This window comes from Gymnodraco acuticeps, unplaced genomic scaffold, assembly GCF_902827175.1.
Source record: "Gymnodraco acuticeps unplaced genomic scaffold, fGymAcu1.1, whole genome shotgun sequence".
NCBI classification, from domain to species: Eukaryota; Metazoa; Chordata; class Actinopteri; order Perciformes; family Bathydraconidae; genus Gymnodraco; species Gymnodraco acuticeps.
The window spans coordinates 47,076-65,781 of record NW_022990597.1 but is presented as its reverse complement, the minus strand read 5'-3'; the positions used below and the strand labels follow the sequence as shown (position 1 = coordinate 65,781).

At 36.8% G+C, this 18,706-nt stretch overlaps 1 protein-coding gene across 2 annotated transcripts; it reads left to right on the top strand.

Annotated features, from left to right (window-relative positions):
• The first annotated feature begins 805 nt into the window (after positions 1-805).
• asb15a (ankyrin repeat and SOCS box containing 15a) lies at positions 806-16,701 on the top strand. 2 transcript variants are annotated; one of them, XM_034228921.1, is made up of 9 exons: positions 806-942; positions 1,042-1,076; positions 2,173-2,304; positions 2,943-3,101; positions 9,740-9,985; positions 10,558-10,729; positions 10,913-11,456; positions 11,726-11,879; positions 16,286-16,701. In XM_034228921.1, exons 1-9 carry the CDS (start codon positions 854-856, stop codon positions 16,471-16,473), a joined length of 1,719 nt encoding a protein of 572 aa, XP_034084812.1. In that variant the 5' UTR covers positions 806-853; the 3' UTR covers positions 16,474-16,701. The 2 variants fall into 2 exon arrangements, with proteins under 2 accessions (XP_034084812.1, XP_034084813.1); XM_034228922.1 differs by lacking the exon at positions 806-942 and having other exon boundaries at positions 1,044-1,076; positions 2,173-2,308.
• The last annotated feature ends 2,005 nt before the right edge of the window (positions 16,702-18,706 follow it).

The window sequence follows — 18,706 nt, the reverse complement described above, 5'->3', positions numbered from 1 at the left end:
TTTGTCACGTTACAGGTGTGTTTTGCAAGCTTTCTTCTACAGAATGATGTTAAATTAAAAACATTGTGTACATACTGTGGTTTGTTGAGCAACACTTATTATATCTGATTAGGTCAGGGGTCAAACTCGTCTGAAAATAGAGCCGATATCAAATACATTAAGAGTCCTAGAAAGAAAAAGCAGGTTAATTTAAATGTGATTTTGGAGTCTGAATGAATGAACACAACTCACTGAGAGCTGTGGCCTAGATCCAAACTAAAAGCTAGTGCCGTCAGATCAGCATTCAAAACAGCAATATTACATATAAGATTAAACACATTTTGTGGAATCACAATATTTTCAATCAAATGCCTCGATATCGATGTTGTAGAGTCGACTTTTGGTGCTTCATAAAATGGCATTTTTGATAAATAATCAGTAATGGAAATATTATCGGAAAGTTGGAGAAGACAACAAATACAAATGTGAAAATGACATGACTTTAATGAAGCTTTTAAGACAAGGGAAATACAACACTTATGCCATATTACAATATTATGAATCCCAAATATAAGACGATATCTGGTCTTATATTTAGATGTAGGCAAAGCAAGTATTTATAAAAGCACATTTCAACACAAGGCAATCCATGTGATGGTTAGTTTAGCAAACAAAGTATTTCATTACTTTATACCCACTGGAGATGATCAGATGTTCACATGTGGTCCAAATAATCATCCGTACATTACCCACAACATGTGTAGTTTATGCATTGGCAGGAATCAGTGTATCTGCTTGTACTGTTCAAAATCATGTGAAGTGTGGTGTGTGTGTGTGTGTGTGTGTGTGTGTGTGTGTGTGTGTGGTCAGTAGGATGGATGCAGCTGAGGACCTTGATGAAGACGATCTTATGCACTACGATGTTCAGAGGAGCATCCAGGAGTCGGTTCAGAGACCAGAGAGGTGCAGCAACATGAAACAACTTCACTAGGAATATCAAATTCAACGTGTTTTCATTTTTCTAAATATTTAAAGCCGTCTTTCTGTTTTAACATCTAGAAGTGAGGCTATGAAGCTCGTGGGGGCCATCAAACAAGGTACAGAGTCAAACCTGGCTGTGGTTAGCAATCACAACTTGTTTTAAAACAACATCAATAAATGTTTTGTCAGTATAAGAGAGGATGACGTCTTGAGTCCTTGGTCAAATAGACTGGATGTTAGTTGACCCAGAAAATATACAAATACAAACAAAAAGTTTAAAATGATGCTTTCTCAGAATCTGTAAAGTGTAAAAACCAAAACACCAAGGGGGGAATATCGTTTGACCAAGAATCAGAAACAGGTTTATTACAACCTTTGTTTTCCATGAAAGGAATTAGTATAATTTAGCTGGATCTTCCTTGGGTCATTGCATTGCAAAGTTAACACAAGTAAAACATTAAAATGCAGATTTCAACATTTAACGGGTTCCTTGGCCAATGCTGAACAATTCCACAACGTTTCATAACAATTGGCCCAGTAGTTTTCCAGTAATGATAAACACAGAAACAATAACCACTGATCTGAGAAGGCAGAAGTACACACATCCTTTCCTCAAGTAGAAGTACACACATCCTTTCCTCAAGTAGAAGTACACACATCCTTTCCTCACGTAGAAGTACACACATCCTTACTCACGTAGAAGTACACACATCCTTTACTCACGTAGAAGTACACACATCCTTTACTCAAGTAGAAGTACGCGCATCCTTTACTCAAGTAGAAGTACACACATCCTTTCCTCAAGTAGAAGTACACACATCCTTTACTCAAGTAGAAGTACGCGCATCCTTTACTCACGTAGAAGTACACACATCCTTTACTCAAGTAGAAGTACACACATCCTTTACTCAAGTAGAAGTACACACATCCTTTACTCAAGTAGAAGTACACACATCCTTTACTCAAGTAGAAGTACACACATCCTTTACTCAAGTAGAAGTACACACATCCTTTACTCAAGTAGAAGTACACACATCCTTTACTCAAGTAGAAGTACACACATCCTTTACTCAAGTAGAAGTACACACATCCTTTACTCACGTAGAAGTACACACATCCTTTACTCAAGTAGAAGTACACACATCCATGCAGAGATCAAATAAAGTAACATTTTAATTCTCCTTGAATAAAAGTACTGAAATGTCTCTGCAGGTGACATGTTGGCTCTGCGGCAGCTCTGTGATTTCCCAGCATCCTTCAGTCAGGCGGATGAGCGCGGCTGGTTTCCTCTGCACTGGGCAGTGGTGCAACCTCTGGTTCTGGTCCTGGAGACGGTGCTGTACGGTGGGTAAGAGGTCCACAATTTATTTCACAGTTTAGAGCGAGAAGAAACCAAACCGATGGTTATGTATTATCTGAATTATTATTGCATTAAATGTTCAATCCAAACAAGAAATCATCAGTATACTGTGCATGTAAAATATCTATTTCTTTTTATACTATTTAATAAATGAACTTTAACATTTATACTTTTGCATTCATTTTGTTCCATTGTCAGCGTCTGCATTGTCCGCATCAATGTTCAACTTCTACATGAGGCTTTAAAATAAGGTTTCACATTGATTACCTGTGACAAACCTTTTAACCATTTTGATGAGAGAAACTGAGAAAGATATTCACATTATGACAGAAACAATTATTTGATATTAAAAATACCGCTGAGAGTCCGGTTTAAAAAAACGTATATGGTCAAGTTTAGTGGCCTCTGCAGGGAAAAAGGCATCAAGTACAAGTCTCCAGAAAAGAAAAATAGGACGGATAAATGTAGAAAGGTCATACAAGGTTCAAATCTGAGCTACACGGTCAATGTCTGTCTCAAAGTTTAGCTGAACTTATAGACCTGACATGGTGGAGTTGAAGAACAGGTTTTTTAATGACTAAATAAAGTGTTATAATTACCAACTTTTTCTCGTGCTCTTCAGCGTCTTTCCGTCTGACTCTGGAGGAAAAGACTTCGGAGGGCGAGACCTTCCTGACTTTAGCGGTTGGAAATGATTTGTTGGAAAACGTGAAGCTGTTGTTGGAGAACGGCGCTTCTCCTCACACGACCAACAGCAAGAACGAAACCCCGCTGCTTTTAGGTCAGAACACTTCCTCACGTTTGGTAATCTACGTATTGAGCTATGTTTCAAACTGATTATCAGCAGAGATGGCAAAAGTACACATCCTTTACTCAAGTAGAAGTACAGATACTCTTGTTTAAAAAGACTCTGGTAAAAGTAGAAGTACTGACTAAACTTCTTTACTCAAGTCAAAGTAAAGAGGCTTTGAAATGTACTTCAGTAAAAAGTACCCATAACTAGCAGCTGCTTTAAAGAGTACCTGACCTCCCTTTATATTAATAGAACAATAATGTCATTGTTAGCTAATGAATGTTTCCATGCTGAACAACGGCAACATGACAACGTTTCCATTGGTCCCTCTTCTTTAGAGAAGACCAGGAAATGATGGATACACGGATCGTGTTCAAATCAATAGGCACGCAATGACTCTAAAGAATAATGATCACGCATCAAACACACATTCAGACTAAAGGAACCAGCTGTTTGGGAAATGAGAGAAGTAGAAAGTACAGGTATTTGAGTTCAACATGTAAGAAGTAGAAAGTACAGGTATTTGGGTTCAACATGTAAGAAGTAGAAAGTACAGGTATTTGAGTTCAACATGTAAGAAGTAGAAAGTACAGGTATTTGAGTTCAACATGTAAGAAGTAGAAAGTACAGGTATTTGAGTTCAACATGTAAGAAGTAGAAAGTACAGGTATTTGAGTTCAACATGTAAGAAGTAGAAAGTACAGGTATTTGAGTTCAACATGTAAGAAGTAGAAAGTACAGGTATTTGAGTTTAACATGTAAGAAGTAGAAAGTACAGGTATTTGTGTTCAACATGTAAGAAGTAGAAAGTACAGGTATTTGAGTTCAACATGTAAGAAGTAGAAAGTACAGGTATTTGAGTTCAACATGTAAGAAGTAGAAAGTACAGGTATTTGAGTTCAACATGTAAGAAGTAGAAAGTACATGTATTTGAGTTTAACATGTAAGAAGTAGAAAGTACAGGTATTTGAGTTCAACATGTAAGAAGTAGAAAGTACAGGTATTTGAGTTCAACATGTAAGAAGTAGAAAGTACATGTATTTGAGTTTAACATGTAAGAAGTAGAAAGTACAGGTATTTGAGTTCAACATGTAAGAAGTAGAAAGTACAGGTATTTGAGTTTACATGTAAGAAGTAGAAGTACAGGTATTTGAGTTCAACATGTAAGAAGTAGAAAGTACAGGTATTTGAGTTCAACATGTAAGAAGTAGAAAGTACAGGTATTTGGTTCAACATGTAAGAAGTAGAAAGTACAGGTATTTGAGTTCAACATGTAAGAAGTAGAAAGTACAGGTATTTGAGTTCAACATGTAAGAAGTAGAAAGTACAGGTATTTGAGTTCAACATGTGAAGAAGTAAAATACAGGTATTTGAGTTCAACATGTGAGAAGTAGAAAGTACAGGTATTTGAGTTCAACATGTAAGAAGTAGAAAGTACAGGTATTTGGTTCAACATGTAAGAAGTAGAAAGTACAGGTATTTGAGTTCAACATGTTGAAGTAGAAAGTACAGGTATTTGAGTTCAACATGTAAGAAGTAGAAAGTACAGGTATTTGAGTTCAACATGTAAGAAGTAGAAAGTACAGGTATTTGTGTTCAACATGTAAGAAGTAGAAAGTACAGGTATTTGGTTCAACATGTAAGAAGTAGAAAGTACAGGTATTTGTGTTCAACATGTAGAAGTAGAAAGTACAGGAATTGTGTTCAACATGTAAGAAGTAGAAAGTACAGGTATTTGTGTTCAACATGTAAGAAGTAGAAAGTACAGGTATTTGTGTTCAACATGTAAGAAGTAGAAAGTACAGGTATTTGAGTTCAACATGTAAGAAGTAGAAAGTACAGGTATTTGAGTTCAACATGTAAGAAGTAGAAAGTACAGGTATTTGAGTTCAACATGTAAGAAGTAGAAAGTACAGGTATTTGGTTCAACATGTAAGAAGTAGAAAGTACAGGTATTTGAGTTCAACATGTAAGAGTAGAAAGTACAGGTATTTGGGTTCAACATGTAAGAAGTAGAAAGTACAGGTATTTGTTCAACATGTAGAAGTAGAAAGTACAGGTATTTGTGTTCAACATGTAAGAAGTAGAAAGTACAGGTATTGTGTTCAACATGTAAGAAGTAGAAAGTACAGGTATTTGGTTCAACATGTGAGAAGTAGAAAGTACAGGTATTTGAGTTCAACATGTAAGAAGTAGAAAGTACAGGTATTTGAGTTCAACATGTAAGAAGTAGAAAGTACAGGTATTTGTTCAACATGTAAGAAGTAGAAAGTACAGGTATTTGAGTTCAACATGTAAGAAGTAGAAAGTACAGGTATTTGTGTTCAACATGTAAGAAGTAGAAAGTACAGGTATTTGTGTTCAACATGTAAGAAGTAGAAAGTACAGGTATTTGAGTTCAACATGTAAGAAGTAGAAAGTACAGGTATTTGAGTTCAACATGTAAGAAGTAGAAAGTACAGGTATTTGAGTTCAACATGTAAGAAGTAGAAAGTACAGGTATTTGTGTTCAACATGTAAGAAGTAGAAAGTACAGGTATTTGAGTTCAACATGTAAGAAGTAGAAAGTACAGGTATTTGAGTTCAACATGTAAGAAGTAGAAAGTACAGGTATTTGGTTCAACATGTAAGAAGTAGAAAGTACAGGTATTTGTGTTCAACATGTAAGAAGTAGAAAGTACAGGTATTTGTGTTCAACATGTAAGAAGTAGAAAGTACAGGTATTTGAGTTCAACATGTAAGAGTACAAAGTACAGTATTTGCGTTTCAACATGTAAGAAGTAGAAAGTACAGGTATTTGTGTCACATGTAGAAGTAGAAAGTACAGGTATTTGAGTTCAACATGTAAGAAGTAGAAGTACAGGTATTTGTGTTCAACATGTAGAAGTAGAAAGTACAGGTATTTGAGTTCACAGTAAGAAGTAGAAAGTACAGGTATTTGAGGTTCCAACATGTGAGAAGTAGAAGTACAGGTATTTGAGTTCAACATGTAAGAAGTAGAAAAGTACAGGTATTTGGGTTCCACATGTGAGAAGTAGAAAGTACAGGTATTTGGTTCAACATGTAAGAAGTAGAAAGTACAGGTATTTGAGTTCAACATGTAGAAGTAGAAAGTACAGGTATTTGAGTTCAACATGTAAAGAAGTAGAAAGTACAGGTATTTGGAGTTAACCATGTAAGAAGTAGAAAGTACAGGTATTTGGGTTCAACATGTAAGAAGTAGAAGTACAGGTATTTGAGTTCAACATGTGAGAAGTAGAAAGTACAGGTATTTGTGTTCAACATGTAAGAAGTAGAAAGTACAGGTATTTGGGTTCAACATGTAAGAAGTAGAAAGTACGTATTTGAGTTCACATGTAAAGTAGAGTTCAACATGTAAGAAGTAGAAAGTACAGGTATTTGGGTTCAACATGTGAGAAGTAGAAAGTACAGGTATTTGTGTTCAACATGTAAGAAGTAGAAAGTACATGTATTTGGGTTCAACATGTAAGAAGTAGAAAGTACAGGTATTTGTGTTCAACATGTAAGAAGTATAAAGTACATGTATTTGGGTTCAACATGTAAGAAGTAAGAAAGTACAGGTATTTGGTGTTCAACAATGAAGAAGTAGAAAGACAGTATTTGGGTTCAACATGTAAGAAGTAGAAAGTACAGGTATTTGGGTTCAACATGTAAGAAGTAGAAAGTACAGGTATTTGTGTTCAACATGTAAGAAAGTAGAAAGTACAGGTATTTGTGTTCACAATGTAAGAAGTAGAAAGTACAGGTATTTGTGTTCAACATGTAAGAAGTAGAAGTACAGGTATTTGAGTTCAACATGGTAAGAAGTAGAAAGTACAGGTATTTGAGTTCAAACATGTGAGAAGTATAAAGTACAGGTATTTGTGTTCAACATAGTAAGAAGTAGAAAGTACAGGTATTTGAGTTCAACATGTAAGAAGTAGAAAGTACAGGTATTTGAGTTCAACATGTAAGAAGTAGAAAGTACAGGTATTTGAGTTCAACATGTAAGAAGTAGAAAGTACAGGTATTTGAGTTCAACATGTAAGAAGTAGAAAGTACAGGTATTTGGTTCAACATGTAGAAGTAGAAAGTACAGGTATTTGGTTCAACATGTAAGAAGTAGAAAAGTACAGGTATTTGGGTTCAACATGTAAGAAGTAGAAAGTACAGGTATTTGAGTTCAACATGTAAGAAGTAGAAAGTACAGGTATTTGGGTTCAACATGTAGAAGTAGAAAGTACAGGTATTTGGTTCAACATGTAAGAAGTAGAAAGTACAGGTATTTGGGTTCAACATGTAAAGTAGAAAGTACAGGTATTTGAGTTCAACATGTAAGAAGTAGAAAGTACATGTATTTGAGTTCAACATGTAAGAAGTAGAAAGTACAGGTATTTGGTTCAACATGTAAGAAGTAGAAAGTACAGGTATTTGTTCAACATGTAAGAAGTAGAAAGTACAGGTATTTGGTTCAACATGTAAGAAGTAGAAAGTACAGGTATTTGAGTTCAACATGTAAGAAGTAGAAAGTACAGGTATTTGTTCAACATGTAAGAAGTAGAAAGTACAGGTATTTGTTCCATGTAAGAAGTAGAAAGTACAGGTATTTGAGTTCAACATGTAAGAAGTAGAAAGTACAGGTATTTGAGTTCAACATGTAAGAAGTAGAAAGTACAGGTATTTGTGTTCAACATGTAAGAAGTAGAAAGTACAGGTATTGGTTCAACATGTAGAAGTAGAAAGTACAGGTATTTGAGTTCAACATGTAAGAAGTAGAAAGTACAGGTATTTGAGTTCAACATGTAAGAAGTAGAAAGTACAGGTATTTGGTTCAACATGTAAGAAGTAGAAAGTACAGGTATTTGGTTCAACATGTAAGAAGTAGAAAGTACAGGTATTTGGGTTCAACATGTAAGAAGTAGAAAGCTACAGGTATTGATGTTCAACATGTAAGAAGTAGAAGTACAGGTATTTTGGGTTCAACATGTGAGAAGTAGAATAGAAAGTACAGGTATTTGGTTCAACATGTAAGAAGTAGAACGTACAGGTATTTGTGTTCAACATGTAAGAAGTAGAAAGTACAGGTATTTGTGTTCAACATGTAAGAAGTAGAAAGTACAGGTATTTGAGGTTCAACATGTAAGAGTAGAAAGTACAGGTATTTGTGTTCAACATGTAAGAAGTAAGAAAGTACAGGTATTTGAGTTCAACATGTAAGAAGTAGAAAGTACAGGTATTTGAGTTCAACATGTTAGAAGTAGAAAGTACAGGTATTTGTGTTCAACATGTAAGAAGTAGAAAGTACAGGTACTTTGGTTCAACATCTGTAAGAAGTAGAAAGTACAGGTATTTGAGTTCAACATGTAAGAAGTAGAAAGTACAGGTATTTGAGTTCAACATGTAAGAAGTAGAAAGTACAGGTATTTGGTTCAACATGTAAGAAGTAGAAAGTAGAGGTATTTGGGTTCAACATGTAAGAAGTAGAAAGTACAGGTATTTGGTTCAACATGTAGAAGTAGAAAGTTAAGGTATTTGAGTTCAACATGTAAGAAGTAGAAAGTACAGGTATTTGAGTTCAACATGTAAGAAGTAGAAAGTACAGGTATTTGAGTCAACATGTAAGAAGTAGAAAGTACAGGTATTTGAGTTCAACATGTAAGAAGTAGAAAGTACAGGTATTTGGTTCAACATGTAAGAAGTAGAAAGTACAGGTATTTGTGTTCAACATGTAAGAAGTAGAAAGTACAGGTATTTGGGTTCAACATGTAAGAAATAGAAAGTACAGGTATTTGGGTTCAACATGTAAGAAGTAGAAAGTACAGGTATTTGAGTTCAACATGTAAGAAGTAGAAAGTACAGGTATTTGGGTTCAACATGTAAGAAGTAGAAAGTACAGGTATTTGGGTTCAACATGTAAGAAGTAGAAAGTACAGGTATTTGGTTCAACATGTAAGAAGTAGAAAGTACAGGTATTTGTTCAACATGTAAGAAGTAGAAAGTACAGGTATTTGGTTCAACATGTAAGAAGTAGAAAGTACAGGTATTGTGTTCAACATGTAGAAGTAGAAAGTACAGGTATTTGTGTTCAACATGTAAGAAGTAGAAAGTACAGGTATTTGAGTTCAACATGTAAGAAGTAGAAAGTACAGGTATTTGAGTTCAACATGTAAGAAGTAGAAAGTACAGGTATTTGTGTTCAACATGTAAGAAGTAGAAAGTACAGGTATTTGGTTCAACATGTAAGAAGTAGAAAGTACAGGTATTTGTGTTCAACATGTAAGAAGTAGAAAGTACAGGTATTTGGTTCAACATGTAAGAAGTAGAAAGTACAGGTATTTGTTTCAACATGTAAGAAGTAGAAAGTACAGGTATTTGAGTTCAACATGTAAGAAGTAGAAAGTACAGGTATTTGTTCAACATGTAAGAAGTAGAAAGTACAGGTATTTGAGTTCAACATGTAAGAAGTAGAAAGTACAGGTATTGGGGTTCAAAATGTAAAAAGTAAAAGTCGTCAGAAAGATAAGTAATGGAGTTACTGGTACCAGAAAAACGTACTTAAGTACAGTAACGAAGTATTTGTACTCTACTACTTCCCACCTCTGACCATTAGTTCCTCCTTCGTGCAGCAGTGAGAGCCGGATCCTATCAGATGGTTTCCAGTCTGATGGCTGCAGGAGCTCAGGTGGAGCAGGTGTGTCTGAAGAAGTGGACGGCCATGCACGAGGCCTCCAGAGCCGGCTGTGTTCCTGTCATGGAGCTCCTGCTGCAGAGGGGGGGAAAGGTTTCTGAGACGGACCAGTACGGAGTCACTCCTCTGGGCATCGCTGCGGAGTACAGCCACTCTGGAGTCCTGGAGCTCCTCATCAAACACGGTGAACACATAATGCTGTACTGATTCGACACCAGCTTCGTGTGTGAAACTCCTTATGGAAACATAAAGTAAAGCCATTTGTTTTAGTGTCTAATCAATGACGACCTAAGGTGGAGGCCAGACTGATTCATTTAACAAATGCAGGACTTTTACCCAGAAAACCCAGTGTACCCAGTTTTTGATAAAAAGTTAACATTGACTTGTTCTAATTTTAATTAACCTACGTAACTAACTTCACCTGCAACACATCCAGTATATACATATATACTTTATTGATTATCTATCTATCTATCTTACTTCTTAACATGCTTAGCATACTTAATTAAGATATGTAACTTAAGGTACGTAACAAGGTACTTATTTGAACCCCATAACACGATAGTTTTACTTTCTTTACTGTTTTAAAAATAACGTAAACTGTGACAGTAATCAAGAATAAATATGTCGCTCGAGACGTCATTGAGGTTTTGTTGTATGGGAACGTAACTTCTGGGAGAAAAGGTTGGCAGGAACCTCGGCTGATTGTGTTGTGATGGTTGATTGAACACTGTTTCTGTTTTCACATTGAAAAAGGTGCTGATGTGAACGCCCAGGCACCAAATGGCGACAGTGTTCTGAACGACGCTGCAGGGTCAGGAGACCCGGACTGTCTCAACATCCTGCTGCAGAACGGAGCCAATCCCAACGTCCACAACCTGAGCTCCCAGCTGCCCGTGCACCACGCTGCGTACGAGGGACACCACCTGTGAGTGCGTTGAGGAAGTTGATTGTTCTTTAAGTTCAACTAGCAGAATCTAAAATAGTTGGTATCGTAAATTGACAGACAGGTCCATTGCTTTGCCTCAAAAAACAAACTGCTCAGCCTTCATGTAGAATATTTCCTGATTCATAAGAACTTTAAGAACTTTCTACTCTCTTTCTTCATCAGAGCTTTAAGGATTTTGATCCCGATCACCACCAGACGGGCCCTGCGTGTCTCCGGCCACAGCCCCGTCCACTCTGCTGCTGACGGAGGAAACACCCGCTGCCTGGAGCTGCTGCTGCAGAAAGGCTTCGACGTCAACGCTCAGCTAGCCCCTCACATCTCCGACAACTACGGAGACATGAGGAAAAGCCCGCTGTACTTCGCCGTCTCCAACGGGGATGCCACCTGTACTGAGATTATGCTCAAATCAGGGGCCAATCCCAACCTGGACCCTCTGTGCTGCCTCCTGGTGGCGGTCAGGTCGGGGCGCTACGACATCGTGAAGCTGCTGCTGGCGGCTAAAGCGGACGTGAACTGTTACTTCACGGTGCTGAACGACACGGTGTTTCCCACGGCGCTGCAGTACTGCCTGAAGGACGAGGTGATGATGAGGCTGCTGCTCAACAACAGATATAATGCAGAGAAGTGTTTCTGCTGCCACCATGAGGACGACTGGGAGGAGCTGAGCGAGGCTGGGTACTCACAGGATCAGGAGGAGAAAGTCCCTGTGAGTTGATCAACACCATGGAAGTAACATTTTGGACAAAGTTTTACCTATCAATACATGTGTGTGAAAAATCCTTGAGCATTAAGCCAAATAATTTGTGGCTATATGTCCGATTGCTAGCTCCTAATATGTGCAAAAAAAAGGTGTCATACACTTAAAGTCGTGTATAAATCAATGTTTGGGATATATTGGTAAAATAAGTCAGAAATATGTCATTTCAGTAAAATGTTATCTTAATATATAATCATTAATATCTTCTCGTGTTCCAGTTTTGTGATTTCGTCAGCGTCTCCTGGCTGGACAACCTGGTGGGCCGAGCGGTGTCGATCCTCCTCGAATACGTCGGTCAGGTTTCCCTCTGCAGCAAACTGACAAAAACCCTGGAGGCACACAAGGAGTGGCCTCACATCCACTGGACGCTATGTGAGTTACCGCTGTGGTAAAAACTATTAGACAATTAGACGATTCCAGTCACTTCGAACCAATTTATTAGCAGAGATGGCGAAAGCTCACACATTCTTTACTCAAGTAGTAGAAGTACAGATACTCGTGTTTAAAAACACTCTGGTGAAAGTAGAAGTACTGACTTCTTTACTCAAGTCAAAGCAAAGAAGTATGGGCTTTGAAATGTACTTCAGTAAAAAGTACCTATAACTAGCAGCTTTAGCGGTTGGAGATGATTTGTTGGAAAACGTGAAGCTGTTGTTGGAGAACGGCGCTTCTCCTCACACGACCAACAGCAAGAACGAAACCCCGCTGCTTTTAGGTCAGAACACTTCCTCACGTTTGGTAATCTACGTATTGAGCTATGTTTCAAACTGATCATCAGCAGAGATGGCAAAAGTACACATCCTTTACTCAAGTAGAAGTACAGATACTCGTGTTTAAAAATACACTGGTAAAAGTAGAAGTACTGACTAAACTTCTTTACTCAAGTCAAAGTAAAGAGGCTTTGAAATGTACTTCAGTAAAAAGTACCCATAACTAGCAGCTGCTTTAAAGAGTACCTGACCTCCCTTTATATTAATAGAACAATAATGTAATTGTTAGCTAATGAATGTTTCCATGCTGAACAACGGCAACATGACAACGTTTCCATTGGTCCCTCTTCTTTAGAGAAGACCAGGAAATGATGGATACACGGATCCTGTTCAAATCAATAGGCACGCAATGACTCTAAAGAATAATGATCACGCATCAAACACACATTCAGACTAAAGGAACCAGCTGTTTGGAAAATGAGAGAAGTAGAAAGTACAGGTATTTGAGTTCAACATGTAAGAAGTAGAAAGTACAGGTATTTGAGTTCAACATGTGAGAAGTAGAAAGTACAGGTATTTGAGTTCAACATGTAAGAAGTAGAAAGTACAGGTATTTGAGTTCAACATGTTAGAAGTAGAAAGTACAGGTATTTGAGTTCAACATGAGAGAAGTAGAAAGTACAGGTATTTGTGTTCAACATGTGAGAAGTATTTGAGTTCAACATGTTAGAAGTAGAAGTACAGGTATTTGAGTTCAACATGAGAGAAGTAGAAAGTACAGGTATTTGAGTTCAACATGTAAGAAGTAGAAAGTACAGGTATTTGAGTTCAACATGTTAGAAGTAGAAAGTACAGGTATTTGAGTTCAACATGAGAGAAGTAGAAAGTACAGGTATTTGTGTTCAACATGAGAGAAGTAGAAAGTACAGGTATTTGAGTTCAACATGAGAGAAGTAGAAAGTACAGGTATTTGTGTTCAACATGTAAGAAGTAGAAAGTACAGGTATTTGTGTTCAACATGTAAGAAGTAGAAAGTACAAGTATTTGAGTTCAACATGTAAGAAGTAGAAAGTACAAGTATTTGAGTTCAACGTGTGAGAAGTAGAAAGTACAGGTATTTGTGTTCAACATGTAAGAAGTAGAAAGTACAGGTATTTGTGTTCAACATGTGAGAAGTAGAAAGTACAGGTATTTGAATTCAACATGTAAGAAGTAGAAAGTACAGGTATTTGTGTTCAACATGTGAGAAGTAGAAAGTACAGGTATTTGAGTTCAACATGTAAGAAGTATAAAGTACAGGTATTTGTGTTCAACATGTGAGAAGTAGAAAGTACAGGTATTTGAGTTCAACATGTAAGAAGTAGAAAGTACAGGTATTTGTGTTCAACATGTGAGAAGTAGAAAGTACAGGTATTTGAGTTCAACATGTAAGAAGTAGAAAGTACAGGTATTTGTGTTCAACATGTGAGAAGTAGAAAGTACAGGTATTTGTGTTCAACATGTAAGAAGTAGAAAGTACAAGTATTTGAGTTCAACGTGTAAGAAGTAGAAAGTACAGGTATTTATGTTCAACATGTGAGAAGTAGAAAGTACAGGTATTTGAGTTCAACATGTAAGAAGTAGAAAGTACAGGTATTTGTGTTCAACATGTGAGAAGTAGAAAGTACAGGTATTTGAGTTCAACATGAGAGAAGTAGAAAGTACAGGTATTTGTGTTCAACATGTAAGAAGTAGAAAGTACAGGTATTTGAGTTCAACATGTAAGAAGTAGAAAGTACAGGTATTTGAGTTCAACATGTAAGAAGTAGAAAGTACAGGTATTTGTGTTCAACATGTAAGAAGTAGAAAGTACAGGTATTTGAGTTCAACATGTAAGAAGTAGAAAGTACAGGTATTTGAGTTCAACATGAGAGAAGTAGAAAGTACAGGTATTTGTGTTCAACATGTAAGAAGTAGAAAGTACAAGTATTTGAGTTCAACGTGTGAGAAGTAGAAAGTACAGGTATTTGAGTTCAACATGTAAGAAGTAGAAAGTACAGGTATTTGAGTTCAACATGTAAGAAGTAGAAAGTACAGGTATTTGTGTTCAACATTGTAAGAAGTAGAAAGTACAGGTATTTGAGTTCAACATGTAAGAAGTAGAAAGTACAGGTATTGTGTTCAACATGTAAGAAGTAGAAAGTACAGGTATTTGAGTTCAACATGTAAGAAGTAGAAAGTACAGGTATTTGGGTTCAACATGTAAGAAGTAGAAAGTACAGGTATTTGTGTTCAACATGTAAGAAGTAGAAAGTACAGGTATTTGTGTTCAACATGTAAGAAGTAGAAAGTACAGGTATTTGAGTTCAACATGTGAGAAGTAGAAAGTACAGGTATTTGTGTTCAAAGTGTAAGAAGTAGAAAGTACAGGTATTTGGGTTCAACATGTAAGAAGTAGAAAGTACAGGTATTTGAGTTCAACATGTAAGAAGTAGAAAGTACAGGTATTTGAGTTCAACATGTAAGAAGTAGAAAGTACAGGTATTTGAGTTCAACATGTAAGAAGTAGAAAGTACAGGTATTTGAGTTCAACATGTAAGAAGTAGAAAGTACAGGTATTTGTGTTCAAAGTGTAAGAAGTAGAAAGTACAGGTATTTGAGTTCAACATGTGAGAAGTAGAAAGTACAGGTATTTGAGTTCAACATGTGAGAAGTAGAAAGTACAGGTATTTGTGTTCAACATGTAAGAAGTAGAAAGTACAAGTATTTGTGTTCAACATGTAAGAAGTAGAAAGTACAGGTATTTGGGTTCAACATGTAAGAAGTAGAAAGTACAGGTATTTGAGTTCAACATGTAAGAAGTAGAAAGTACAGGTATTTGTGTTCAAAGTGTAAGAAGTAGAAAGTACAGGTATTTGAGTTCAACATGTAAGAAGTAGAAAGTACAGGTATTTGAGTTTAACATGTAAGAAGTAGAAAGTACAGGTATTTGAGTTCAACATGTAAGAAGTAGAAAGTACAGGTATTTGTGTTCAAAATGTAGAAGTAGAAAGTACAGGTATTTGAGTTCAACATGTAAGAAGTAGAAAGTACAGGTATTTGAGTTCAACATGTAAGAAGTAGAAAGTACAGGTATTTGAGTTCAACATGTAAGAAGTAGAAAGTACAGGTATTTGAGTTCAACATGTAAGAAGTAGAAAGTACAGGTATTTGTGTTCAACATGTAAGAAGTAGAAAGTACAGGTATTTGAGTTCAACATGTAAGAAGTAGAAAGTACAGGTATTTGTAGTTCAACATGTAAGAAGTAGAAAGTACAGGTATTTGTGTTCAACATGTAAGAAGTAAAAGTACAGGTATTTGGGTTCAACATGTAAGAAGTAGAAAGTACAGGTATTAGTGTTCAACATGTAAAAAGTAGAAAGTACAGGTATTCGTGTTCAACATGTAAGAAGTAGAAAGTACAGGTATTTGTGTTCAACATGTAAGAAGTAGAAAGTACAGGTATTTGTGTTCAACATGTAAGAAGTAGAAAGTACAGGTATTTGTGTTCAACATGTAGAAGTAGAAAGTACAGGTATTTGTGTTCAACATGTAAGAAGTAGAAAGTACAGGTATTTGTGTTCAACATGTAAGAAGTAGAAAGTACAGGTATTTGTGTTCAACATGTGAGAAGTAGAAAGTACAGGTATTTGTGTTCAACATGTAAGAAGTAGAAAGTACAGGTATTTGTGTTCAACATGTAGTACAGGTATTTGGGTTCAAAATGTAAGAAGTAGAAAGTACAGGTATTTGTGTTCAACATGTAAGAAGTAGAAAGTACAGGTATTTGTGTTCAACATGTAAGAAGTAGAAAGTACAGGTATTTGTGTTCAACATGTAAGAAGTAGAAAGTACAGGTATTGTGTTCAACATGTAAGAAGTGAAAGTAAAAAGTCGTCAGAAAAATAAGTAGTGGAGTAAAGTACTGATACCAGAACAATGTACTTAAGTACAGTAACGAAGTATTTGTACTCCACTACTTCCCACCTCTGTTTATTAGACACGTTTTCTGTCACTGGTCCAAATGTTGTGTTCTCTGTGACTTCCAGGTAACCCTCGCTCTCTGTCTCACCTGAGCAGAGTGGTGATCAGGAAACACCTGAGCTGCAGCAGCATGGCGTCCGCCCCGCTGCCCAACCGGCTGAAGGACTACCTGCTGTTCAAAGAGAGCCACCTGGACGCCAAAATCATCTGCAGGGGGGACTGTGCGGACGAGGAAATCCTTCATATTCAATGAGCCATAAAAGTGGTTTACTGTATGGAGCAGGGCGTCAATGTTTCACAATTATCTAAAAATGACACGCAATAAATTTCCTAAGTCAATTTAGGAGTAAATATGTGTTTTTGCAGTGTTAGAGTTACCTTTACAGGCCCATCTCTGTACTGTATGACTGCCCCTTATCACATTGTTTCAAAGGGGCATTAGATCTTTCTGGTCCAGGCTGCATAAAGTAAACATGAAATGTCTGCGGTCAATCACTATGTGAGATGATTCAGATTTCAGGTTCCTGCTACTGAGAATTTTCCTTCCTGAGAAGTGGGTTTGTTTACGGTCACATTTCAAAAAGTTGTAAATACATTTGTACTGTCTGTTATTAAAGAGATACATTGCCTGGGAATCATGAATGTAGAAAGTTCAGAACCAATCTATGGGTTACATTTGGACATATTTCACTGGATAAGTGAAAAGTTTAACGTGTCTGGCTTAAATTAGAATTCATGCTCTGGTTTCAATGCATGTTGGTTAGGCAATCCATCAAATGATTGCTGAGAGATTTCAGTCTAGAGTGACCTTTAAATGGCCAGCAGGGGGCGACTCAACTACACTGAACAAAAATATAAACGCAACACTTTTGTTTTTGCTCCCATTTTTCATGAGATGAACTCAAAGATCTAAAACATTTTCTATAAACACAAAATAACCATTTCTCTCAAATATTGTTCACAAATCTGAAAGAATCTGTGATAGTGAGCACTTCTCCTTTGCCGAGATAATCCATCCCACCTCACAGGTGTGGCATATCAAGATGCTGATTAGACAGCATGATTATTGCACAGGTGTGCCTTAGGCTGGCCACAATAAAAGGCCACTCTGAAACGTGCAGTTTTGCTTTATTGGGGGGGTCTGGGGGGTCCGAAAACCAGTCAGTATCTGGTGTGAGGGGTAGGGTTAGGGTAATGTTGTGAATCGAGTGGCCTGTGTTCGTCGTCCATAACATACGCCTGCCCATACCATAACCCCACCACCACCATGGGCCACTCGATTCACAACATTACCCTAACCCTACCCCTAACACCAGATACTGACTGGTTTTCGGACCCCCCCAGACCCCCCCAATAAAGCAAAACTGCACGTTTCAGAGTGGCCTTTTATTGTGGCCAGCCTAAGGCACACCTGTGCAATAATCATGCTGTCTAATCAGCATCTTGATATGCCTCACCTGTGAGGTGGGATGGATTATCTCGGCAAAGGAGAAGTGCTCACTATCACAGATTCTTTCAGATTTGTGAACAATATTTGAGAGAAATGGTTATTTTGTGTTTATAGAAAATGTTTTAGATCTTTGAGTTCATCTCATAAAACATGGGAGCAAAAACAAAAGTGTTGCGTTTATATTTTAGTTCAGTGTATTTTGATTTTTATAAAGGTTTATGAAAAAATGACTCATTATATTACCTCAGTTTTCAACATGTTCTTATTGTATTTATGGTCTGATTCTCTAGTTTAACAGGATAATCATTGATTTTCACTTAGAATACAATCGACAATAAAGCAGCGCTCTTTTGCAATGTTTTAAGTGATTGTGATTGACAGGTCGCTACCACCACCGTACAATTTGAACAGTGTTGTCAGTTCATGAAAGGGCCTTTTATTTGTCATACAGTTGTACTTTGTTCCACCCGTTATTTAATACCGATTCCAAAAGAACAAGCTAGCAAGATTACAACTAACAGCAACGGCTAAATTGCCAACGTCAAGGCTGAAAAACTGTAGTCCACAAACCAATGGACGAGATAACGGCGACTACATCCACTTCCTATAATAGTCAACAAATGGTTGATTGACATAATGTATTTTCTCTTGCAGTGAGAAGTTGCGGTTTCCAATGCAGACCGTTAAGCAGGTTGACTGTAAATGTAACCCTGCGACCTGCAGAAACAACAACAACAACAACAACAACAACAATGGCTTCACATTTAGCATTTATCAGGTCACACAAGAACCTGAGAACAGACAGAGGTCACATTTCAAAGGATTTCCAAACTGTAGTCACCAAGGCAAGGCAAGTTCATTTATATAGCGCCTTTCTCCCCTATACGCTAATCAAAGTGCTTTATCACAACGGAAGACATTAAGAGCATTAAGAAACATTATAAAATTATTTAAAAATACTCATTTAAAAGCAAAGATAATAAAACATGAATAACATTACATTGCATTTCATTTCATAGAGCCAAAACATTTCAAG